This window comes from Triticum aestivum, chromosome 4A, assembly GCF_018294505.1.
Source record: "Triticum aestivum cultivar Chinese Spring chromosome 4A, IWGSC CS RefSeq v2.1, whole genome shotgun sequence".
NCBI classification, from domain to species: domain Eukaryota; kingdom Viridiplantae; phylum Streptophyta; class Magnoliopsida; order Poales; family Poaceae; genus Triticum; species Triticum aestivum.
Window position 1 is genome coordinate 715,393,615 of NC_057803.1, and position 25,349 is coordinate 715,418,963.

Sequence of the window (25,349 nt, forward strand, 5' to 3'; positions counted from 1 at the left end):
AGTGTCTCATTTCCCCCTTTTTTGATATTGCTTAGTCATGAATTTTAACCAAGTGATTTTGCAACATTTCACATCTCAGTTTCAAGTAAGAAAATTCACTACCATAGCATGACTTAGGACACATGACTAACTGTGCAATTAAAATCCAACAACTAAGCATGAATCTTGCTATTGTGCGCCAACTAAATCACCTCCAACGCCGAAGTGCTATGATCCGACATGAGCTGCACAATCGATGGGCATGAAGACAAGCCATAGAAGGACCCTCACTGATGTGCTTGAGAATTGATCAATGATGCCGGTTGTCGCGAAGAAAGCCCGACTATTACCTACACTCATGGCATCGTGGGTCTACCTAACGATGAGCGGAAGACGACCAGTTGGGGTCCAGAGCGCTTGGTCGAGCCTTCAATCACGCTTGCGCGGGAGGCCGCGGTTGGCGACGGACGACATGACCCCTACCAGGATCATGACCACCTCTGGGTATTCAGTTGCCATTGCTGTTGGAAGTACTGGTCCATCTGCTCTTGCCCCGTTTGCTCCGTCCCCATGCGCTCTGGAACTTCGAGTACTGTTGCGCGTAGATACGTATTTTTTTTCCTCGGCTTCTCTTTCTTACCTTCCACTTGCATTGCAACCAATCGATAAGCATTTTTTCCATCAGTTTTGTTTCTTCAAGACCAAGCAAATTGTCCATTTTAGTGTTGCAATAAAAGCACTCTTCACACATTCTTTACGCTTTGACTTCTAGTTATATATTTTAAAAAAGTATTAATTAGGAACAAAGGACAAATCATCCTTTCCCAATAATATTTTAAAATTTTATTATTATATTTTAGGCTATATTATATTGTATTGCGTAATATTTTTAATACCAAAATACATCGAAAACGTTCCTCTTCCCAAATGCGGCCTTACACCAGAACAGTGCTCCGCCTAGATGACGATGGCTGTAGGTTGGCGCTGAACTTCCTCGCCCACTGGTCGTAATGTATGATCTCCTCGAGCGACGGGCTTGTCACCAGCTCGTTGCGGTGCGCATCGCACGTCATCTCCACCACCTTGAAGATGTCCAGGTAGCTGATCCTGCAAGTAACAAACATAGGAGATAGATGAGGACTTGTTGGTTTTATGTCCATGTTCGTTTAACAGCTCATATCGCAACAAATATCCAACAGTAGGTAGGCCAAACTTAGTCTACGCTATGTTAATCGGTTGTGAAATCAAGATTCCGTGGAGTTATTATAACCCGTCGCATATGTGTAGGTTATGGTTCAAAGTGCCTGAGAATATTACTCCCTCCGTTCCAGAATAGATGAGTCAACTTTGTACTAACTTTACACATTCACCCTTAGTATAAAGTTAGTACAAAATTAAGTCATCTATTTTGAAACGAAGGGAGTAGATTTTAGGACATACATTCTCCTTTCAAGTCAGAACACCCAAAGAATTTTCATGAACTTTGGTTGACACCAAACAAATTTTTATTGTAATACTGCTAGCAGCAGAAAAGGCATGCCGAAACAAAGTCAGAACAAGGGCATCCATTATGCAATGCTTTATATAAAAGAGATAAGAATCTTACTTTTCGTTGATGAACAGCTCCACGGCCTTCTCATTAGCGGCACTCAGAACTCCCGGCATGGTGCCCCCAGCTCGCCCTGCTGCATATGCGAGATCAACCGATGGGTATTTCACGTTGTCGACAGCTTTGAATGTCAGCGAGCCCAACCTGCATTATACATCTGCAATTAGCCAAGAAAGTATCTCGGAAATTCTTAAGTGGACATTTTTGAAAAACAATTGTGGAGCTAGGATGGTGCTTATACTCGCAAAGATCTAGCCGGGGCCAGGTGATCTCAGAGCAATAGACCCTTTCTGGCCAAGATAAGGTGTATAGGATAGGCAGCCGCATGTCTGTCCTTCCCAGCTGAGCAAGGACGGATGAATCCTGAGGAAATAATAGAACTTCATGAATACTTGACTCTATAATAATAGACCATTTCGAAGCTCACATTAAGCCATATGTAAATTCTTGTAAAACAATTTAGCATATCAGTCTCAAGGACCTGAAAGGACATAAACCTCCGATTCTACTAATCCCGTGCGCTAACGGTACTAATAGAGCAAGCGAGAATAAACAATAAGCACCGTATCAGGATGATGTGTGCATGTTACAGTGTCCTTCAGAATATATGCCTCTTATAAGAAGAAAAAATTATACCCTGCAAAAAAAAAGAAGAAGAAGAAAAAATTATGACTGTGTTGTAGGGCTCACCTTTGTTTCAATCATAGAGTGTATGATAGACTGCGGGTGAATCATAATCTCGATGTCATCATATTCAACACCAAACAAATAATGTGCCTCAATAACTTCTAAACCCTGCAAGAATCAAATTGACGGTATAATAATTAAACAGACATACACAGAAAAGAAGTAAATTTTAACATAAAGTGGAGTTTCTAAGGACCTTGTTGAACAATGTAGCAGAATCTACTGTGATTTTCTTCCCCATTTTCCAGTTTGGGTGCTTCAAAGCATCAGCAACTTGTACATCTTTCAGCCTCTCAATTGGCCAGTCCCTGACATCATCAAGTGATATAAGATGGAGTATAATGCTTCCAAGAGTAAAACATGTATTATACACATGATACCGGACTTACCTGAAAGCACCACCAGAGGCAGTCAGAATAATGCGACGAAGTGATCCTTCAGACAAGCCTTGTATACACTAGAGAATAGGAGCAACAGAGTTAAATTCAAAATATTAACGAACTTAAACCATAGCAACATAAATCTCGCCAACAAGTTCTTTTGACCCACTTAACCAAACTACCCCAACCTTACATCATGGTGAAAAATATAACTGAAGAAGAAGTAATTATTTTATCAATGGTATGCACCTGAAATATTGCAGAGTGCTCAGAATCAGCGGGGAGTATTTTCACATTGTGCTTGTGCGCAAGCGGAAGCACGAAAGGACCACCTGCGATGAGTGTCTCTTTATTCGCCAATGCAATATCTTTCCCAGCTTCAATTGCTGCGACTGTAGGCTGACATACACAAACAAAATAACACAGTGCACTCAGTAAGCTAAGTTGTGCTAGAATAAATGCATATGTTAGATGCCCTTCATAGTAACTTCGGCAAGCATACATAATTTTATTTGGCTACATACTCCCTCCGTCCCAAAATAAGTGACTCAACTTTGTACTAGCTTTAGTACAAAGTTAGTACAAACTTGAGTCACTTCTTTTGGGACGGAGGAAGTATAATTTACTAAGATCCATAACTGGAGAAGAGTCTAAAAGTAGAACAACTGAGGCATGATGGGCCCACCAATTTTCTTTAAGCCTTAAAACTACAAAAAAGTTGTTTCAAAAAAACTACTAAAAAGAAGGCACCTAGGAAAATATGTAAGATAGGGAATCTAGATTACCTTCAGTCCTGCACACCCAACTATGCCGGTAACTACAGTAACTGCATCCGGGTGGCGGGCGACCTATTATTGAAGAGTCGAATATCTGTGAGATTCAGTGCAAACCATCGATTCCTTAGGGGAATAGGATCAGAGAAGAAATGTCTTCTTACCTCTATGACACCCTGCTCCCCGGAAATAATTTCCGGCATGTACTCACAGTCAGCTAATGCTTCCTTTAGCTCATTAAGTAGCGACTCGTTTCCTATAGCGACCAGATTTGGTTTGAACATTTTCACCTGTTAAAATCGGTGGTGACTTTCATCAATTTAATAACAGTACATGAACACAATATGAATTTAAAAGAAGGGGAAAGGGAATAACATATACCCACAAGATTAGATCATTGTACCTGATCAGCGAGAAGAGTCACATTGGAGCCAGCAGCAAGAGCAACAACTCGGAACTTATCAGGATTCTCCGCAACTATGGCCAACGTCTTTTAGTTATGCAAACGAAAAGGAAGAAACTGTTAACTACCAGCAGATGAACATGTCAACTATAGTGTTTGCTAACTAAAGTTATAACATCTAAAACATTCAAAAAAAAGTTAATACATCTCCCAAATAGATGCACCAAGCTCAAGAAAGACTCGAAAATGAATACTATTACTATCTGAAGTTCTGAACATGGTACATTGCAAACTTTCATAAGTCTTATCTTGCTAATCCATTCACCTGTGTTCCTACGGAACCAGTTGAGCCGATGATTGAGACGGGCTTTGGGCTATCCCATGACCTCCTCGCAGGATCCGCGACAGCTCGGCCAGGCCAGGCGGGCGAAGGGCCCTGCTGCATAAAACAGCATGTCCTTCTCAGGAAGGCTGCTCTTTTGTCCGTCTTTCGGAACGTGAAGTCCACGGCTGAAATAAGCACAAGTCTGGTCAATGTAAAATGACAAAGCAACACCACTAGCCAAAGTTTACATAGGCAAAAAATCTCTCCGCTCTATGCTAAAGAAACTTTATAAACTGAAGTTTACATAGGCACTGTGCTCCGATCCGATGACGCCCCAGGGGTGTTGTTTGGCCCTTTTTTTATGACAAATTCACGTGGAGGACACCCCCCCCCCCCCCCACCCACCCACCACGACCTCATCTTTTTTTCTTGATTGTTGTTGCATCAATTTCTGAAAATTCGTGGCGGTCATCCTAAGGTTTATTTATAGGGAAATCCCGCCTTTTGAAAGAAGTCCTCAGCCAAACAGTTATAGCAAGTATAATAAGGTAATGCAAGTATGCTGCAAGAATCCGAAAATAGTCTCTTGCAGAAATGTACGTAAAAACTGTGTACTATAAATCTAAAGTGGTTGGACCCTGCGCAAGCTGGAGCTATATGCACCGGGCTGCCCTTTTTCTTTAGATAAGAAGGAATAAAAGCAGGCTATAAAGTTGCAGCACGACATCTGCCTCCGGCCCAGGTCAGCCTTGCACGCACATTAGGTATTGTAGCTACAGTCAACAAAGAAAAAATTCTCCACGACTAGGTAGCCAATCTGGCTACGCCCCTGACTATTAGGTTGGCTATAGTGATCGGTTACGGGTTATACTATTAACCATCCTCTTAGGCCTCGTCAGAGTAAAAAAATGCAACTTTACACTGACAATCCGCACAGATAAAATCTATACACTGACAGACTATCTTTTTTTTTTGCAGGGAACGGACTATCTTTGTTTTAGTAGCTGACACTGACATACTATATTTTTCTCGTGGCCACACTGACAGACTATATTAACTATGAATATTCTCAAATCTTGAACCGCGAAAACGAACATGGCACATGAAAATATCAACTGACAAGAGATGACTTTTTTGTATAAATTTATATCACCAGCAGCTGCCTCACCACACCATCTTTGCATAGTGGAATTTAAAATCGTATGTCTAGCTAGTAGGAGCACTACATGACATACAAATGCAGCCACCTCGGAACTGAAGAGTAATTACCTAAACGCCCCATACAACTCTACCACATGGGGTAAACAAAAAACCAGAAGCAATCAAGCAAAATGAGTGGAGATTAGCAAGAAAGAACTGGAGTACAGGAAGCCCGCATGGAAGGTAACCTGAAAATTAGCATGCCGATCCCAGAAACAAGGAAGGGAAATTAGACCGGCAAAGGACCCAACCTTGACGGAGGTGGCGGAAAGCTCCACTACTGGGGGACTCGAGAATGGTGGCGCCGGCGAGCTCACCGGGGAAGGAGGCCTTGAGCGCCATCGCCGCCAACGACTCTGCTCTGACCTGCTCCGTTTCCCCCGGGACACTGGTTTGCTGCTGAGAGTGGGGATAGTGGAGGAGGTGTGTGGGAGGTAAGGGAACGAGTGAGTTATATAAACAGAAAACGCGGGCTAAGCTTGTGTTATGTACGCAGCTTACTTAACACATGTAGAACACGCTCCATAACTTTTTAGAGGCTGTTAAGCTTGTGCTTAAACACATACTCGTCACAATGCGGTCACCATAAAAAATGTCATGTTTTCTTTTATTTACTCCACTACAATTTAGATCAAACAATTCAACAAATATAATTACCAAGATTTAATCTATACAACAAAAAATGCAGCAATTAATCCAATGAAACTAATTGTTCAGGTAAAATTAAATAAACTCTAAAGAAATTGAAAACACTATCTCTCAACTAGCTATCAATGATGCTCAATAAGACCCTCCTTAGCTAATGATGGGAGACCAAATCTTTAATCATCTCGAACGTAGTTTCTGTGACTGCAAGGCTTGACGATTGTGGAAACATTTTTGTACTGCATGGGACTGGGCATATCCTAAACTTGGGCTTGGGCGGCCCGAACCAGCAGGCCTTGCCCGAAGCCTGACATTCGGGCCAGGCTCCTGCATGCCTAAGATTCCCGCCCGTAGCCCAGCCAAAAGCCTAGAGAAGGCCAGAAAAAAAAAGGTTTTGGGGATATATCAAAAATAGGTAATATGATAATATAATCCCAAAACAGATTTTTATTTATATTTTAATACAAAGGTGCGCGGTCCCATGGTGAGCACCAACTATCGTGGGGATAGTTCCGACAGCGGAGCAAGGGGGTACGAAGTAGGCTGGATCTAGCTAGGCGCAAGTGTGACATGGAGGTTTACGAGTTTGGACCCACTTAGTGGCGATAACAGCCCTATGTCTCGAGCTCTGGAGCTTTTTTTTCTCTGTGTCTGACTGATTACAAAAGATTATGAACCCCTATTCCTGAGCTATGGGGTGGCTTATATAGAGTACGTCGGGCCCCTCTCGTTCTCAGGCCATTACAAGGAAACTGATAAGTTGTATTAATTAGCTGCATTATGACTAGTAACAGAATGCATGCTATTGACAGATCTTGTAGAATGCTATTGACAGAGGGATGTCCAGCCCACATGGTGTAAGCTGAACATCTTCACCAAGTGCAACACTCGGCAGGAGGTTGTCGAGTATATTTGGGGCTTTGCAGAGTATTTTGGATAGTTTTTTTTTCAGGTATAGTATTTTTGATAGTTGACATGCATATAATATTTTTTTCTGTAGTGTAAATCATATATGTGAATAAAGCTACAAATGTCCAAGGTATTTCCATCATCTTGGTAATCTATGTAAACTATCACCCAAAAGATGACTGAAGTTTTAAAATGGAGAAGGATTGGTTGTCCTAATAAATGCTTCGAACTCTCCAAACCATTTATTTACCGGCTTGCTTGTTTCAAGCCAGAAGCATCTCCGAGCCAATTCAACCTTGTGCACCTCCACGAGCACCATGTGGCCGCGGACAAGCGTATTTTGCTCGAGGACTGTAGGTGGCAATTGGGAAAATTCGTGATTCCAGTGGTGAATATAACAAGAAGTCAGGCTGCACGTAAATAGCCACTTGAAGCTCTTATGTCCATCAATTTCAATATTTATTATGTTGTAAAAATGAACTGGTTTGTAGATGGGTGGTTAGCCTGTTTAATTATGGCGTAGTCTAACCATGTGTGGCTGAATTATTCAAAATTATTAGATCTGGACTCCGGATTTTCTAAATGCCTATGCATTTATTCCATCTTGCTCACGCAATAATTTCACAAATCAGTGATTCCTATGAGATCCGGCCATCCCGGACACTATGTCAAGAAGTAAAAAAAGAAAAAAGAAATCGGGATGCAAATACACCTGCGCCTTCATGCACTTGGTTCGACCAAATCGATTCTTTATTCTGATTTACAGTGAAATGATTCGTCTCTGACAGGTTAGACTTCTTAATTATAATTCAGTCTAACCTTGTCGGAATTGCATCTTTCTAAATCTGAAAATCGACTCAGATTCACACATCAATAACTGCACGCATTAATTTTTTTCAATCGAGATTCGAGACACTGGCAATGACTCAGGTGGTGTTTGTTTCTCTAGTCCTAGGACTTTTTCTAGTCTCTGGGACTTTTTGAAAAAGACTCTCAAGGAGGTGCTTCTAAGGACTTTTAGCAAAAAGTCCCAAAAAAGTCCCATCCTGTTTGGTTTGCTAGGGACTTTTTCTAGTCCCTACACCAAAAAGTCCCTGGAAACAAACACCCCCTCAGGCTAGTTATAGTGAGCTATAACTTAAACTAGCGTCTGCATATGGGAAAATACCAAGGAGAACCTGGTACCGACGCACGCTATATGCAAAAAAAAATAGTAATTCAAAAGAAGTTCAAAAATTTCAAATCTTTTTTGGTATCAAACATGACTAAATATTGTAGTCGTATAAAAAGATTCGTTAGAGAATGACCTGGGTTGAAGATTCGGTAAAAAAAACGTTATATACAAGTACTATACACGATATATTATCGTCATAAACTTCACTTTTTTGCCATGAAATCAATAGGAATCATTTCTTGTCCAAACTTTTTATACAAGTACAATACCTAATCATGTTTGATTCTAAAGAAGATTTGAAACTTTTTGAACTTTTTTTAAGTTACTATTTTTTTGGCGCATATAGGGTGCGCGGGTACCCGAGAGCAACAGTTCCCGTCCCATGCATATCACACTAGTTTATGTTAGTACATTCATAGTGCAAAGTAACATAAAAATAGTATCATAAATGATTGCATTTGTTAGATTGTAGATTCATTTGCTTTTGATTGTGTTATGTTACGATAACATATTATGTTATTCTAAACACCTTTCTTCTTATTAACTACATGCCATAAACTATTTTTCGGAAAAAAAAACTACATGCCATAAACTTGTCTTAAAATGCGTTGTGTTACTAGTAGTTAAGTTACTCTACATCGATTTTTTTATTCTGTTATATATTGAAATGATTCGTTTACGGGTGATTAGACTTTGTAATTATTAATTATGTGATCTAACATTGATGAATCGAATCTTTCAGAGGTAGGTGCTACTCCTCCACTTGCATGTTTATTAAGTTGAGGTAATTTTGTCAGTTTGCAACCTTTTTATCTGGGTCCAACCGCCCGAAGACCAAACCCGTGGGCTGCTATCTCCGGCTGGCGGCTACAATGGCTCTATAGATAGCAAATTAAATGATGCTGCACGCGCCCGCTGCCCGCCAAATGGGGCGATGGTGGAGCCGGCCCACGAAGATGTCGGCATGGGTTTCACGAAAAAAGGGTTTTCTGCGCTTTGTATTATAAAGCAACCAACCAATACAGTCGAGGATAGGTGCTGAGATCAAAGCAGCACAATCACACAAAAAAACGAAAGAGAAACATCAAAAGAAAAGAATGCCGACAACGGCGGATCGACGGAAATGAAGAAGCTTCACGACCACTGCACCCATCGAAGATCTCCCACCAAGCTCCAAGGCTCCGAAGCACCGGTATCCATCAACACCTTCAAGAAGGACCGCGACGATGACGACGCTGCTGTCAAGGGTTTCCCCTGGTACACGACGAGGCGAGAGGAAGGGTCGCCCCCGACGCCCTCCAGGAAGGTCCGGCGGCACCGACCGGCGTCGCCGCGTCGGTGTCGGACAGGCTGATAGGGGTTTCCCCCGATCCCAACCTTCACCTCGGATGCTCCAGAGCCTGCCACCAAACCGACTACCATCTTGCGCCAGCATGGTCAAGAAGCATCCACGCCGTCTCACCACGGCACCACGAAGTGAGGTCTGCACAACAAGGAATAGGAGCCGGGACTAGGGGCCGCAGCACCGTCGGCACGCGGGAGGGCACAACCTCCACCGTCAACGATCGTCAACGACGGTAGCCGACCGGACAAAATAGTAGGAGCACACCGGCCCGTGGGCCCACAGGCCCGGTCGGGATCTACATGCCCGTAAAGCTCCCGCCTTCGCGCTGCAGCAGGCACATCGTCGGCGTCGCCGCCCCCACCCCCCCCCCCCCTCGTCCGAGCTGCTCCTCCTCCCAGGGAGGCGGCACGGGGCAGATCCGGGAGGAGGGAGGGGGAGGGATGGGAGCGGGGGCGGCCGGCGGAGGTGGGGCCTAGGAAGGTCGGCGGCGGCGGGGGGAGGGACGGAGGAAACCTAGCTCACGGGAGCCGGCGGTTCGATGGGCGCTTCAACATGATCTTTGGACGGCATAGGTTTCTATCCCTCCGACATTGGACTGATTGAACACTGGTTCTTTTGGCGTCTGTCCCCTCCTCAGCTTCTTGCATCTCTAATGCTGGCCTGTAAATTCTCTGCCGCATCCGTATGTGGACTGGGTTGCGAGTCCGTCGATATGGATGCGGGAGACAGTCATCCAATTTTGTCCGCACACATTTCAAACTGCATTTCAACAGACTAGGCAAAATTTATGGAAACATGGCCGATTTTCATACAAACTGGAGTACATTGGTTATAATACAGACATTTTTCATAGAAATCAGACAAAATTCATTACATTTTGGACAATTTTTAACTAAACCCTATTCTAAACCTAATCTAAATGATCGCCGGCGCCCGTTCCTCATGCTCGGCATGAGCCTCGAGAATTGAAGCTCCGGTTGTTGCCTTCGCCTTCTCCAGTTCCGCCAATGCGCTCTCTAGCTCTGCGTCCGCAGCCTCTACCACCGCAGCCTGAGCGGCTAATTGACCGATTAAGTCCACCAAGCTTGGCTTCAGTGGGAGGGAATAGCGGTGGCCTTCTTGGGACCCGAGCGGCGGTGACCTACCATGCACTACTCTTTCTCGCTGCGCTGGAGCCCGCAGACGTGTCGGCTTCGTGGTCATGGCGGCCGGGCGCGGCCTTGGCAGACCCGACAATGTCATTGTCGTCGCTCTTGCCGAACACCTCATCCGCCACCTTGTCCATCTCCTTATAGGCGGCATGTAGTTCCACCTGATAATGGCGGTACCACCAGTGGTCACGACAAATGTCGCAGGCGGGGCGGTAGGACTCGAGCAGCACTGCCTGCTCTGCCTTGTCTGCGTCCGGCGCGATGGCCGTGCAGGCGGCGAGTTGCTCTCCGCTTGCCGGTGCTCGTCGAGGAGACAAAGGTTTTAGGCCTGGTTGGCCTACGCCTCCAGGAACTTGGCCTCCCGCTCCTCCCGCACCATGTCCATATAGTGGGAACGTGCCTCATCGATGGTGATATCAGCATGCACCGGCGAGGAGGGTGGCGTTGTTTCGTCCTCGGTCGTGCCATGCATTGGGACATCGCGGCATCCGTCTGCCTACCATCCTGCCAGCCGGCAGCAATGGAGGCTATCTCCTTCTTTATGCCTGGACGAGAGTCCGTCCCAAAGGGCTTTGAAGCACAATGAGGGCATGGTGGGCGTGGTGCGGAGAGGAGAAAGGGACCGGAGAAGAATGATTGTGGCTATGACCAGGGCTGGAGTTTACATAGCGGGTGATGGCAATGATGGGCGGCGGACGGATGGACGGGTGGCGCCGGGGTAGATTTCTCGGCAACCACATGTCATTAATGTAGGGTGACGAACAACCGTGGTGTCGTTTGAACGCAGAGCAGTCACGTGATTCGGAAAGCGGCGCGGGCGGAGCTCTCTTGGTCGGCGCGCCACTTCAATGTCGGCGGCAGTGAAAGGTCGCGTCCGCTCTGGTCCGGCGTGAATGTGGAACTGCCGCTCTAGAGCGACGCTGACCGTTTTCGACGCGAAGCCCGCACAAGCGGGGAGGGGTTTGGGTGGACCAGGGCAGTCAAAATCAGACGTGGCAGCAGTCCGAACGCACGCAAACACCCCCTCCCCCACTTTGTTTCCGTTTTGCGAATAAAAGTGTGTCCAGATCCCCGAGCAAACTGATACAGGTCCGTGTTGGATAACAAAACAAGTTTGGACCGCGCGATCCGGACATATGCGGGTGGAGTCCGCGTTGGAGATGCCCTAAGCTGCCTTCCCTAGTTTTTCGGTTTCTAAGCTAGTTCATCTATAATTAGTTTAGAATCTCAAATGGAGGAGAAACAGCGAAGTGGGCGGCACATGCGTGAAGCCTCCAAAAAACGCAGGCCCTACATCGAGAATTACAGCCGCACTTTCCGCATATCTCTGTTAAAAAAAGCCAGTCGCACGTTCTCTATATATGCTCATCTCAGCGCAACATGGGGTCGACGGCCAACTATGCACCATGTGGATCGATGGGATCTTGGAGGCACTTGCTCATTGATTGTACTATGTCACACTATGCATGGGAGATGGTAGATCCAGACTTGGTTACAGCAATGAACAGAACTACAGAGCCATATGAAAAATGACATATTTTCTCACCGCTAGATTCTGTACAACATGCTGATTTCGTGACCATTTTGGTTACAGTTTGGGCCATTTGGGATTGAGCAGTGCCACAGAGACGACGGCTATGTGCACAATTTCTGCGCGATAGACAAAAGCATCCATTAGATCACTTTATGATAGAAATCAACGCAAATCGGCTCTAAACTGTCGTGTGCAGAGTAGTTCCGTATGTGATTCGAGGTGCACGGCGATACATGATCATGAGTTCCAGAGCCTCCGGTCTACCCATCTTTCTATCCAAAGTTGCATGGTTGGTCCTCATGCATCACATAATCATACTCCTGCTCAGAAACAACCAGTTCATTATTTCGGTTGAATGCTTTTGAAAGCGGGATGTCCAGTCAACCAACACTGAGTAAAAGCGAAGTATATTTGGGGTGTTGATGAGTATTTTTGATACTTGGCGTATAATAACATCCGTGTAGTGTAAATCATACTCCCTTCGTCCCATAATGCAGGACGTTGTTTGACAGTACACATCCTACATTATGAGATGGAGGGAGTAGATGTGAATAAAGCTACAAATGTCCAAAGTAGTATTTCAACCGTCTTTATAACAAATCTTGGTAATCCATGTAAGTTATCACCCAAAACATGACTGAAGCTTTAAAATGGAGAGGGATTGGTTACTTCTTAATAAACGCTTTAGACTCGCCAAACATTTATTTACCAGCCTAATTTGCTTGTTAAGCCAGAAGCACCTCTTTGATGAGCCTATCAACATTGCGCATGGACCTTCCGTCACGCCGTGAGGAGGCCACAGCGCTCTGGCGAAGCTCCAACACGCGTCGCCGCATCTCCCGCCCCTGCTCCCCCTCCATGGCCTCCCGTATCATGGCCTCCACCTCGGTCCTCCTCACGTCGTCCCCAATCTCCATCCCGATGCCCCACTCCGTACACTTGAAACGGCAGTTGGTCTGCTGCTCCGCGAAGAAGGGCCAGCACACCATCGGCACGCCGCCGCAGATGCCCTCCAGCGACGAGTTCCAGCCAGAGTGCGTGAGGAACACCCCTACGGCCTCGTGCTCCAGCACCTCCTGCTGCGGGCACCATGTCGACAACATGCTCCGCCCCTCAGTTGCCGCATAGAACTCCGGCGGAAGTGCGGCCTTGACGTCGCCCTTGACAAGGTCAGGCCGCACGTTCCATAGGAAGGCGTAACCAGTGTTGGCGAGCCCCCACGCGAACTCCAGCATATGCTCCTTGGACATCACCGTGGTGCTCCCGAAATTGACGTGCACCACGGAGCGCGGCGGCCGGCCGTCGAGCCACCGGAGGGGAGCGTCCTGCTCCTTCCACAGGTTGGACCCAACGCCGGAGACGGGGCTCTCCTCCGGCACATTGTTGCGAGCCGTCAAATGGAGTGGCCCCGCTGTGTAGATGGGCGGCAGGAGCTTGGACATGGCATCAAGCAAGGGCGCGTCGAGTTCGTCCCAGGTGTTGATGACCACCGCCGACGCCTGCGACATGGCGGGTACCTCGTGGATGAAGAAGTTGAACATGATGTCGTCAGGGTCCACGGTGCGCAAATAGCTCGGGAGGTCACGCAGCCGCAGGTCCTTGGGCATCGCCGGTATCCAGTCGATGATCGTGTCCAAGTATCCATTGCGCAACTGAGCCTCTTCTGCATCAACAACAACTTAATTATACTTGTATGTAATGTTGCCATCAGTTGAATTGTTCTATAACAAGTACTATGTCTGCGTCTAATTTAAATCAGTTGCAACAGATTTAGGCATGCAGAACGACCTGGTACATACTTCAAAAGAAAACAAGAGAAACACAACAAAACAAGATCATACCTTTGAGAGGGACGAGTCCACGGTCGAGTAGATCCTTGTAGTGGTAGTAGCCCATGAAACCACAGGCGCTGGCGGTCCAGAGCACGGCGCAGCGGAGGCCGAGCTCACGCGCCACGCTAATGGCGAAGCTCGTGATGCTATCGGCCACCACGCAGGTGACAGGCGGCAGGGCGCCACCGGAGGCCTCAGCCTCCTCGTTGAGATTGACGACGAGCTCCTTGAACCTGGGACGGCAGGTGGTCATGGTGGAGTAGATCAGCGCGGGCGTGTCCCGCGAGGCCTCGAGGTCGGACGACGGAAGGCCGTCGGCGATGGTGGCGAAGCGGAACCCCGGCAGGCTGCAGAGCCTGTCCACGGCGGCCTGCGACTGCTGCGCGCCCAGCAGGCGGAGGTGGTTGAACTCGTTGTTCACGAAGGTGATGTGGAAGCCCCTGGTGTGGAGCAGCTTGGCCAGCTTCAGCATCGGCGTCACGTGGCCCTGCGCCGGGTACGGCATCATCACGGCGTGCGGCCTCTCGCCCGCCGGCGGCAACGACCCCATCCTATAGCTACCGAGCTTGCTTCACCTTGCTGTTGCGCGCTTCAGTTGGCTGTCTCACGGTCTCACCCACGAGGCTACGAGCCACAACGCTGTGCTGCATCAGCTCCTGACGTGATGGTATATAAAATCCGCGTGCTCACGGGTTGCTGGATCGATCAGGCGGTCTCGATCTCGACTTGAGTAGCCGCATGGCTTCTGTCGTTGGATTCATGAATTATTGTTGTTGTGGGAGGTGGACACGGGACCATGCATGTGATCCGCACGTCCTTTCGTTTGTCTATATATCGGCCGCCTCGAATAGTTCGGCGCATTTGGTTACTTTCAGACAACTTGCCTTTTCTTTACTAAAGATCTCATCTATGACAAAGTTGCATCTTATTATACTTGCTCTCGCACGGTCGCACCTATAGTGTCATAAATGCTCTTATATTACGGGACTGACGGAGTATTATGAAAGCTCTTTTTTTTAGTGCTATGGGAGCTCTAAATATGTTGGCAAGTTTTGCATTTTCGTTGGACCACAATAACCGCCGTATGTTCCCCTGAGAGGGGGAACCCTTGTGTGACACCCGCATGCGCCAGAAGGAGGGGTCCACAATGTCTCGGTTATATCGAGACGTAGGCAACCCTCGCGTGAACGGCATGGGACGGCCTAGGCAAATGGGAGGCCATAGTCTAATATTTTTCTATTTTTCTGTTCACGTTTCTTGTTTTCCATTTTTGCTTTATTCATTTACATTTTTTATACTTTCAAATATTCTAAATATATATATTAAAAATCACTCAACATAATACTTTGAAAATTGTTAACCAAGAAGTTGAAAAAAACTTAAAGTATCAAGAAAAAGCTTATCACGTATACGAAAATATATAAAAAAAATAGGAAAAAATGATCATGTATGTAGAAAAAAGTATTCCAGCATTTGTAAAAAAAGTTGAACAAGTGTTTAAAAAATCTAATCAATTATTTTAAAAATGTTAAATGTATATAAAAAATATGTTACAATGTATTAAAAATGATAAAAGAAATTTGTTCATGTGTTTAAAAAATGTTAATCAAGCATTAAAATGAATGTTGACAAATTATTTGAAAAATGGTAATAAGGCATTCGAAAATTCTCAAATGTGCATATAAAAATGTTGGAAATGCATATAAAAATGGCCACAAATATTTACATGTATTTAAAAAATAATAATCAAACATTTAGAAAATAGTAAATGTGTATACAAAATTTATTGGCATGCATAAGTACTATGAAAAATTGGAGCATGTATTTCAAAAATGTTAATCAAACAAATAAATGTTGAAAAAAATTGAATGTTAATCAAGTGTTTGAAAAATGTTATATTTGCATAGAAAATGTTGGCCATGCATTAAACAATGATGACAAAATTTGGCATGTATTTGAAAAATGTTAATCAAGCATTTCAAAAAACGTTGAACAAATATTTGATTTTTTTAATCAAGCATCTGAAAAATAATAAATGTGTATAAAATTATTGACAATGTATGAAAAATGTTATTAAGGCATTTTAGAAAAAATTAAAATGTAATGAAAAATGTTGACCATGTATCCAAAAAATGTTAATGTTGTTTTGGAAAAATGTTAATCGCAAATTTGGAAAATATATAAAAAAATTATAGCAAACTTTGGACCATGTTTTCAAAAAAAATATTAAACTTGTATTTTAAATATGTTATATGTGTAATAGAAAATGTATTACACATATGCAAAAACAATAATTGGAAAAAATGAATATCCGATAAAAAATAAAAGAAAATAGATAAAAAAATGTGCAACAAACAAACAAAACCATTGAAAAAGGAAGAAAACAAAAAGGAAAGAAAAAAGGCCAGTGACAACCGAGAAAGAAGCACCGAAAGTTGAAGAAAAACCAAGAAAAGGTTTTAAAATAAAAATAGTGAAAACACAGAAGAAAAAGAAGAAAAGTAGTGGAAAAAATGGGAAAAGGTAACCAAAAACCTGTGAAAACTGAGTATGAAACAAACAAAAATGGTTAAAAACAAAAAAAGGAAAAAAATTGAGAAGCTAGTGAGGAAACAAAGAAAAACAGAAAAACGAACAAAAAAGAAAAACTGAAAAATGTCCATCATATATTCTGTTTTATGAAGATTGTTCAACCTATTTTTGATGAAATTTTTGTATTACATGATATTTCTTGTAATATATGATGAACATTCTTCATTAAATAGAATATATACATTGAACAAATTTTTAATATGCATTGAACATTTTATATGCTGAACATTTTTTGAGTACGCATTGAACATTTGTGTAATATAACCTGAAATTCAAAAACACACAGTGAACATTTGTATATTCACTGAATAATTGAGAATATACCATGACATTTTTATAATGCACGGTGAACTTTTTGTATTATACCATGAACATTTTCTTAGTATATGATGAACATTTTTTGCAACACACAATGAACTTTGTATAATATATGAAAAATAAATAAATAAGGAAATAAAAGAAAAGAAATGGAAACACAAATAGGAAAAGGAAACATCAAAGCGCCGACTATTTCTCGTGGGACGTGGCTCGCTCTCCTCGCGACTGTGCCCATGTGTCGCACAAATAAGGGTTTTCTTTCTTTTTTTTGGTTTTATTTTTTCTTCTCCATTTTTTCTTATGTTTGTCTTTATTTCACTCTTTGTTTTTTAATATGTTAAAAACATTTTTTAATAAGTTGTCAACATTTTTGTATACACGTTCAACATTGTCTGAATGTTGATTCAACATTTTTCAAATACTTGTTTAACATTTTAATACTTATTCAACATTTTTAATACTTATTCAACATTTCAATACTTATTCAACATTTTTAAAATAGTTGTGCAACATTTTTCAAATACTTGTCAACAATTTTTATTAATTATTCAACATTTTCAAACACTTTGCAATATTGTTAATCATTATTCTACATTTCAAATAATTGGTCAATATGTTTCATAGATCCCGTTGGATATTGGTAATACCTGTTCAATATTGTTAATAATTATTCTAAATGTTTTATCTTTTAAACAGTGCGTCAAAATTTCAAACCGCTTTGACCGTTGGATTTCTAGCGTCGAGATCTTCAAAACTAGATCCCGTTGGATTCCTCGGAAGCAAAATCGTGCCTCTCGCGGAAGGAAAAAAACAGAAAATACATTTTTTTCGTTTCCGAGAATGCACGGCCGTGCCTCTCGCGAAAGCACAACCATGCCTCTCGCGAAAGTAAAACCGTGCCTCTTGCGAAAGAAAAAAAATAGAAAATGCGCTTTTTTTCATTTCAGAGAGACACGGTCGTGCCTTTGGCGGAAGAAAAAATATTAGAAAACAGATTTTTTTTTCTTTTCTGAGAGGCATGGTCGTGCCTCTCGCGAAAGCAAAACCGTGTCTCTTGCAGAAGGAAAGAAATAAAAAATGTGTTTTTTCATTTCTGAGAGGCACGGTTGTGCCTCTCGCAAAAGCAAAACCATGCGTCTCATGATATTGTTTTTGGTCCAAAAGCTAAAGAAGACCCGTGAAAAACCGAAACATAAAAAACACCCAAAAAAACCCATTTAAAAAGCCAAAAACACGTGCAAAAAAATAAAAAACAATTCGGAGAGAGCGTCCAGAGCGTGACATGTGGCGGGCGGCTGAGAGCGCGCCAAGTGAAGCTGTTCGTTGTGATGCTCCCGAAGGACTGTTCGTCAACTAGTTGCTCTCGCCCCGAGTGACATGTTTCTTTCGCTAGAAGAACCACCCCAGGGTGAACTAGGCCCACACAGCCCATTTAGTATGCCTCCCAGCACGATCAACATTTTGCCATCTTAAAAACAACAGCTAATTAGAATTCTCACTAGATCAAGGTTTTTGGATACCTACATAAGTTGTTGTAATTTTACTCTAAATAATTGCCATCACCAAAATAAAAAAATGCTCTACAAAAAGTTTTCAAAAATTGTGAGTAACATATTTGAGTAAAAAAGAATTTACGATTTTTTTTGGGAGCACGAGAATTTATGAATTTTGCAGTAAGATGTCTCATGACATATGCCATTGTGCAAGAACTGCCATGTAGTTGGAAGCAAATTTCCCATATTTGTAAAGTAAGTTTGCCATGCCACCAACAATAAAACTACCCTGGGCTAATTTGCCATGGTCTAAATTAAAAATATTGCCATGGTCTAAGTAAAAAATAATGTAAATGGGTTAATTCAACGACAAAGAAAAGGGGACCATGACTTTATTTTCTCTTTGTCATCTCTCCATATTGGATTTTTCTGAGGTGCACGCGGCGGTTATTGATTAATCCCCTGACTCCTCAACATTGTTTCTCAGCGAGGCTGAGTCGGTGGATTAGTACCAATTACATCCGGCCTCTGTACCAAGAAGATGTCCAAATACATCGAGGATACACACAACATAAAAATAAAAGAAAAAGAGCAAAGGGAAGAAAAAATGACTCCGCCACGATGAACAATGCTAGCAGCAACAACACTCTAACCATCACCAAAGACAAAACCCGAAATACAAAAGAGGTTCTCCAAAAGCAACGCCTCCAAGAAGAAAGCAATGCACAAGCGTTGTCGTTGCCCGATCGACAATCTCGGGTTTCCACCCCCGAGAAAGTCCGAATTCACCCAAAACAATGCCTTCAACAAGTCCATTGCTAGATACAACCAATAAATGCCAGACCTTCGGTTTTTACCCTGGGGATCAAGACTCTGTACTCGAGGAGCACCGCCAAAAATGCAGTCCTCCAGTACTGCCACCCCCACTTGTCGAGGCCTTTGTCACAAGTCACAATACACCTGGCACACAATCTTCATCGTATCCAATACACCCTTTTACCAAAGCTTTTATAGCAAACTAGGAAAGGAAATGCTATATTTTAGCAAATTAAGCTGCTATGACGCTACTCATGTAATCAGCATGCTACACGGTGCTATAACGTTGCACCGTGTAGCGTTATACCTACACATGATGATAAAATACAGAAAAATAGGGAAACCAGGCCAGAACCCAAGGCCCAAAACCACCCTCTCCTACACACCTCTCACTCCCCTTCTCACACGACAATGACTGATACGTCTCCAACGTATCTATAATTTTTTATTGTTCCATGCTATTATATTATCCATCTTGGATGTTTTATATGCATTTATATGCTATTTTATAGGATTTTGGGGACTAACCTATTAACCTATAGCCTAGTGCCAGTTTCTGTTTTTTTCCTTGTTTTTGAGTTTTACAGAAAAGGAATACCAAACGGAGTCCAATTTACCTGGAAATTTATGGAGATTGTTTTTGGACCAGAAGAAGCCCACGGAGCATCGGAGATGGACCAAAAGAGTCCCGAGGCCACCACGAGGGTGGAGGGCGTGCCCTACCCCCATCGGCGCGCCCCCTATGTCGTGTCTGCCTTGTGGACCCCCCTGACTTGTTCCTGACGCCAACACCTCTTATATATCTCCAAACTTCCAGAACAGACCAAGATCGGCCGTTCCGTCATCACAAGCCTCTGAAGCCATGAAAAACCAATCGGGACCCTTCTCTGCGACCCTGCCAGAGGGGGGATCCATCACCGGTGGCCACCTTCATCATCCCGGCGCTCTCCATGACGAGGAGGGAGTAGTTCACCCTCGGGGCTGAGGGTATGTACCAGTAGCTATGTGTTTGATCTCTCTCTCTCTCTCTTTCTCCTTCTCTCTCTCTCTCTCTCTCTCTCTCTCTCTCGTGTTCTTGATGTGGCACGATCTTGATGTATCGCGAGCTTTGCTATTATAGTTGGATTATATGATGTTTCTCCCCCTCTACTTTCTTGCAATGGATTGAGTTTTTCCTTTGAAGTTATCTTATCGGATTGAGTCTTTAAGGATTGGAGAACACTTGATGTATGTCTTGCATGTGTTTATCTATGGTGACAATGGGATATTCACGTGATCCACTTGATGTATGTAATGGTGACCAACTTGCGGGTTCTGTGACCTTGTGAACTTATGCATAGGGGTTGGCACACGTTTTCGTCTTGACTCTCCGGTAGAAACTTTGGGGCATTCTTTGAAGTTCTTTGTGTTGGTTTGAATAGATGAATCTGAGATTGTGTGATGCATATCGTATAATCAAACCCGCGGATACTTGAGGTGGCATTGGAGTATCTAGGTGACATTAGGGTTTTGGTTGATGTGTGTCTTAAGGTGTTGTTTTACTATGAACTCTAGGGCTGTCTGTGACACTTATAGGAATAGCCCAATGGATTGATCGGAAAGAATAACTTTGAGGTGGTTTCATACCCTACAATAATCGCCCGCCGCCGCTCTCGACCATACTGTCGCCGCCTTCGACCTCACCGCCACCGCCTGAGCCCGCCTAGGACCGCCACCTCCCGATCCCGAGCCCGCCCTCGCCGCCCCTACCTCCGTCGCCGAGCACTTCCCCGCCACCGTCTCTCCCTCTGTAAGCCCCCAACCCCTCCCCACCCCTCTCTCTTTGCTTAGTTAGTAGATGATTTTAGTAGTAGTAGATGTTAATTTAGGGTTCATAGATAATGATTTTTAGTAGTAGTGGATATTAAATAGTAGTAGTGATGGTAAACTAGTTGTATAATTAGCAGTAGTAGATGTTAATTAATAGTAGATGTAGTAGTAGATATTAATTAGTAGTAGTAGATGTACTAGTTTCTTTCTATTTATAGTAAGTTTATATTTAGTAAGAACGAGTTGAATTAATAGAACTAGTTTAGTTTTAGTTGAACTAGTTTAGTAAGTAAATTAATAACTAGTTGAACTACTTTGTTTTTAGAAAGAACTAGTTTTTTTCTATTTATAGTAAGTTTATATTTAGTAAGAACTAGTTGAATTAATAGAACTAGTCGAACATGTCATATTTGTTGTTATTTTTTAGTTTAAGCAATTATTTCATGTTTTGGTTACACCTCCGAGTGGCCTATGTTTTGCCGGAGTGTTGATTAATTTCCGTTTCGGCAAATTTCAGGCACTCGATATGTCCTTTTTAGCAAAGGTCATGCCGGATTTTTTCGTGAATTCTGGCATGACTTGTGCTAGAATATGTACAAGTTTAATCTTTGAATTATGAACGTAGGAAATGTCGTACTCGGACGACGACAGTCTTCCGGGGGAGTGTAGCTGGTGCCACGACGATCGAGGTATGTGCGACAGGTTCGTTGAGCTGGATGAAGATCGGTGCTTCAGCATTAAGCTCGAGGAGACCTTCTATGTTGAAACGATACGCAACAACGACAAGTGTTTTTTTCGTAATTAAGCATGACTTCAACTATTTCAACGTCTAATTTTCATCTTTTACAATTCGACTAGCTTATCCCATGCCATGCAAGACGCTATGTCTTGGAGAGGATGGGTTTTGAAGACCATGAAAATTTTGAAACAAAGAAAATACACCTAAGGACCCATCATGATATGGATTTTGAAGTAAATCTGTGCAATGCTCAGAGCATAACCCATTTTGGTTGCCAAAATTGGGAAGCACTTTGCAAAATGTATGGTTTTTATGAGGGTATGATTATCACCATGGATCTTGGTGATCCTGACATCGAGCAAGACAATATGGACATTTGGGTCCTTGTTGATACGCTTCCGATTGTACCGTTATGTGAGTTTCTCAAACATAGTTATTAACTAATTTATATTGTTTATTTCAAAATAGTTGACAACTTATTTCCATTGACAGCTTATTTTGATTCTTCAAAGACTGTGCGGAAGATGGTAGACAAAACTCACTACACCGATGGCTCCGAATTAACTTATAAGGAGAAAAATCATCTGATCGCATTTTGTACTCTTCTTGAGGATTACAATAACTATTATCGAACTCCTCCAAATTATGGTGAATACGTGTCACTAGTGCACGTGTTGAACCACGGTAACTTCTCTGGAGATACCCTGATAAGATATTTTACTATTACGACATCCGTGCATCTTTTGCATATTTCTAAAACTAGTACATCATTGCTAACTACGAAGTTATTACTATGTTTTTCAACAGAAACTCCCGATGGATTGTGTGCCTCATCTGATGTATCTGAATGGCCGCCTTACAGTTTTGAACATACTGCCAGATAAATTTAGGGAGCTCACATGTGCATATCGGATTTCTAAAACCGGTGAACACATGTTCATCAAAGAATGGAAGAAATGTATGAACATTTGCAAGGAGGTTCTTGGAAGTAACATTCAACGAAAGGCAAGAATTGGAGACAGGCTAATCTCCATTCTCCATAATGGAGAGTCAGGGGCTATCTTGTTTTTTTACTATTTTACCTTAGAAAATGTAGTAGGTCTTAATCGAATGTAGTAGGTCCTATGAGGTACAATATGTTTGTTATGTGGTAATGTGTTAGAGTTGATAATGAGGAGTATTTGTGATTACGACTAGTGACCAATTTGCTAAGTTGATCTTGAGGAGGTGTTATATGACAATGATGCATTATGATGATAAGTTGTTAATGATATGATATGATGATGATATTATTATATCATTGGGTGAAAGAACCGCGGATTAGTTTCAAGTGGATGGACATCCACTTGAAACTAGTCCACGGTTCTTTCACCCCGTGATGTAATAACTCATTATGATGTAAAAACAATCTCTAAATTCCTGTTGTATGAAAACTTGTGTAAAGGTGTATGAATACAACATGAAATAAAAAAGAAATAAAATACTAAATAATAGTAGTAGTGCGGGCAAGGAGAAGCGCTACTACTAATTACCAGTAGCGCTCTTCTGTAGAAGCGCTACTACTAAGTCAATTTAGCAGTAGCGTGGGTCCAGGCACGCTATTGCTAAGCTTTAGCTATAGCGCCTTATCAGCAGCGCTCCTGCCTGCGCTACTGATAGGCCTAAAACCCGCGCTGCTGCTAGGCTTTTCCCTAGTAGTGTCTAATTATGTTATAATTGTTGAGAGAACTTGCGCTAGTGAAAGTATGAACCCTAGGCCTTGTTTCGAAGCATTGGAATACTGTTTTCGCTCACTTTTGCCACTTGTTACCTTGCTGTTTTTATAATTTCAGATTACAAAAACCTATATCTACCATCCATATTGCACTTGTATCACCATCTCTTCGCCGAACTAGTGCACCTATACAATTTACCATTGTATTGGGTGTGTTGGGGACACAAGAGACTCTTTGTTATTTGATTGCAGGGTTGTTTGAGAGAGGCCATCTTCATCCTATGCCTCCCATGGATTGATAAACCTTAGGTCATCCACTTGAGGGATATTTTCTGTTGTCCTACAAACCTCTGCACTTGGAGGCCCAACAACGTCTACAAGAAGAAGGTTGTGTAGTAGACATCAATGACTGGAACCCTAGTTCTCGACTTCTCATCCCCCCTTCCCCGCAGACTATGAGTGGCCATAGCACCCTCTTGTCATCAGTGGTGACACCCACTGTTCATGAGAGGCGGCGGCACTAGTAGAAAAAGGTCCATTAGTCCCGGTTCCAGAGGGCCTTTAGTCCCGGTTCTGCAACCGAGACTAAATGATCGAGAATAAAGCCCCCTACTTTTAGTCCCGGTTCTGTTACGAACCGGGACTAAAGAAGCTCCACATGGCCGCTGTGGGGCGCAAGGGCAGGAGGACCTTTAGTCCTGGTTGGTAACACCGACCGAGACTAAAATGTGTTGGGGTTTTTATTAAGGAGGGGTTTAGGGGTTTTGGAGGGTATTTTCTGCTGCATAAAATCATATGACTAAAAAAAATCTGCTGCATATTTTCCTTTGTATTTATACATCGTTATACAAATTTTGCTCAGATGAGGGATTGTTATATCATTATGATCATGTTGAGTTATTATATTATTAGGTGGAAGAAACACGGATTAGATTCATGTGACCAAAAGTTGGATTAGTAGGACGACTAATCCATCTTTTTGTCACACGAATCTAATCTATGTTTCTTCCACCCAATGACATAACAACTCAACATGAGCATAATAACTCATCATCATATTCATATAAGAACTCATACATCATCATCATTATAATAAAAAATCATCGTCATATAATCATATATATAGGAATTAGATCATCATTCTAGCACAAAGGTAGCACATAACTCATCATCATGATAAGAACTCATCATCATAGTCATATAAGAACTAGGTCACCATTCTAGCACAATGTAGCACATAAATACCTAAGACCTCCTACTCTCTGAAAGGTAAAATAGCATAAAACAGGTAAACCCCTGGTTCTCCATTATGGTGAATATAGATGAACCTATCTCCCAGTTGTGGGATGTGCTTGATGTTGCCCCCAAGTAGTTCTCTGCGATCTCAGAACTTTTCTCCAATCTTTGATTGTGAGGATGTCATTGCTTCGACGAATCGTGTATGCACTGTGGTGGTACATAGGCCAACTTGGTCGTAAGCTAACAATCATCATGTCACCTTTCATTTTCATAAGACTAGGTATACAATCCGCCTGGAGTTTCTGTTCAAGAACACCATAATAACATACTTAGGAAAATGTAGTTTAGCTTAAAAAATCTATGCAAAAAAATGCACTGATGACATAATAGGAAAAATCTTACCATGATATCTCGATGGATGTTACCGTAGTTCAACACGTGCACTAGTGGCCCGTATTGAGAATAACTTGTAGAGATATGATAATTCGTCTTAAAAGTCTCAACATCTTTAATCCATGAACAAAATTATTTATCTCCTCAGAATTTAGCTCAGACCATAACTGTAGTAGGTTTTGTCTACTACTTTTCGTACATTTCTTGAAGAATGGAAATAAGTTGTCAATGGAAATAAGTTGTCAACTATTTTTATAAATACAATATAAATTAATTATTGAATATGTTTG

The 25,349-nt window shown here is 42.6% G+C and overlaps 2 protein-coding genes across 3 annotated transcripts; both read right to left on the minus strand.

Annotated features, from left to right (window-relative positions):
* Window positions 1-799: 799 nt before the first annotated feature.
* LOC123083354 (1-deoxy-D-xylulose 5-phosphate reductoisomerase, chloroplastic) lies at window positions 800-5,845 on the minus strand. The gene is made up of 12 exons (XM_044505417.1): window positions 5,608-5,845; window positions 4,157-4,341; window positions 3,832-3,918; window positions 3,593-3,718; window positions 3,441-3,503; window positions 2,905-3,054; window positions 2,665-2,732; window positions 2,472-2,583; window positions 2,279-2,383; window positions 1,830-1,951; window positions 1,586-1,732; window positions 800-1,086 (listed from the first exon to the last, which is right to left on the minus strand). The coding sequence occupies exons 1-12, from the start codon at window positions 5,696-5,698 to the stop codon at window positions 915-917; spliced, it is 1,428 nt and encodes a 475-aa protein (XP_044361352.1). The 5' UTR covers window positions 5,699-5,845; the 3' UTR covers window positions 800-914.
* Window positions 5,846-12,687: 6,842 nt separating this feature from the next.
* LOC123088307 (7-deoxyloganetin glucosyltransferase) lies at window positions 12,688-14,692 on the minus strand. Of its 2 annotated transcripts, none has more exons than XM_044510502.1 (2): window positions 13,956-14,692; window positions 12,688-13,774 (listed from the first exon to the last, which is right to left on the minus strand). In XM_044510502.1, exons 1-2 carry the CDS (start codon window positions 14,494-14,496, stop codon window positions 12,840-12,842), a joined length of 1,476 nt encoding a protein of 491 aa, XP_044366437.1. In that variant the 5' UTR covers window positions 14,497-14,692; the 3' UTR covers window positions 12,688-12,839. The 2 variants fall into 2 exon arrangements, with proteins under 2 accessions (XP_044366437.1, XP_044366436.1); XM_044510501.1 differs by having other exon boundaries at window positions 12,688-13,777; window positions 13,956-14,682.
* Window positions 14,693-25,349: the final 10,657 nt, after the last annotated feature.

Coding starts and splice junctions, on each gene's coding strand:
- LOC123083354 (XM_044505417.1), bottom strand. CDS start 5,698: ATGGCGCTCAAGGCCTCCTTCCCCGGTGAGCTCGCCGGCGCCACCATT. Junction 2,384..2,471: donor CTGCTACATTGTTCAACAAG/GTCCTTAGAAAC, acceptor TGATTCTTGCAG/GGTTTAGAAGTTATTGAGGC. Junction 1,087..1,585: donor GAGCTGTTCATCAACGAAAA/GTAAGATTCTTA, acceptor TGTTACTTGCAG/GATCAGCTACCTGGACATCT.
- LOC123088307 (XM_044510501.1), bottom strand. CDS start 14,496: ATGGGGTCGTTGCCGCCGGCGGGCGAGAGGCCGCACGCCGTGATGATG. Junction 13,778..13,955: donor TGGACTCGTCCCTCTCAAAG/GTATGATCTTGT, acceptor TTGTTGATGCAG/AAGAGGCTCAGTTGCGCAAT.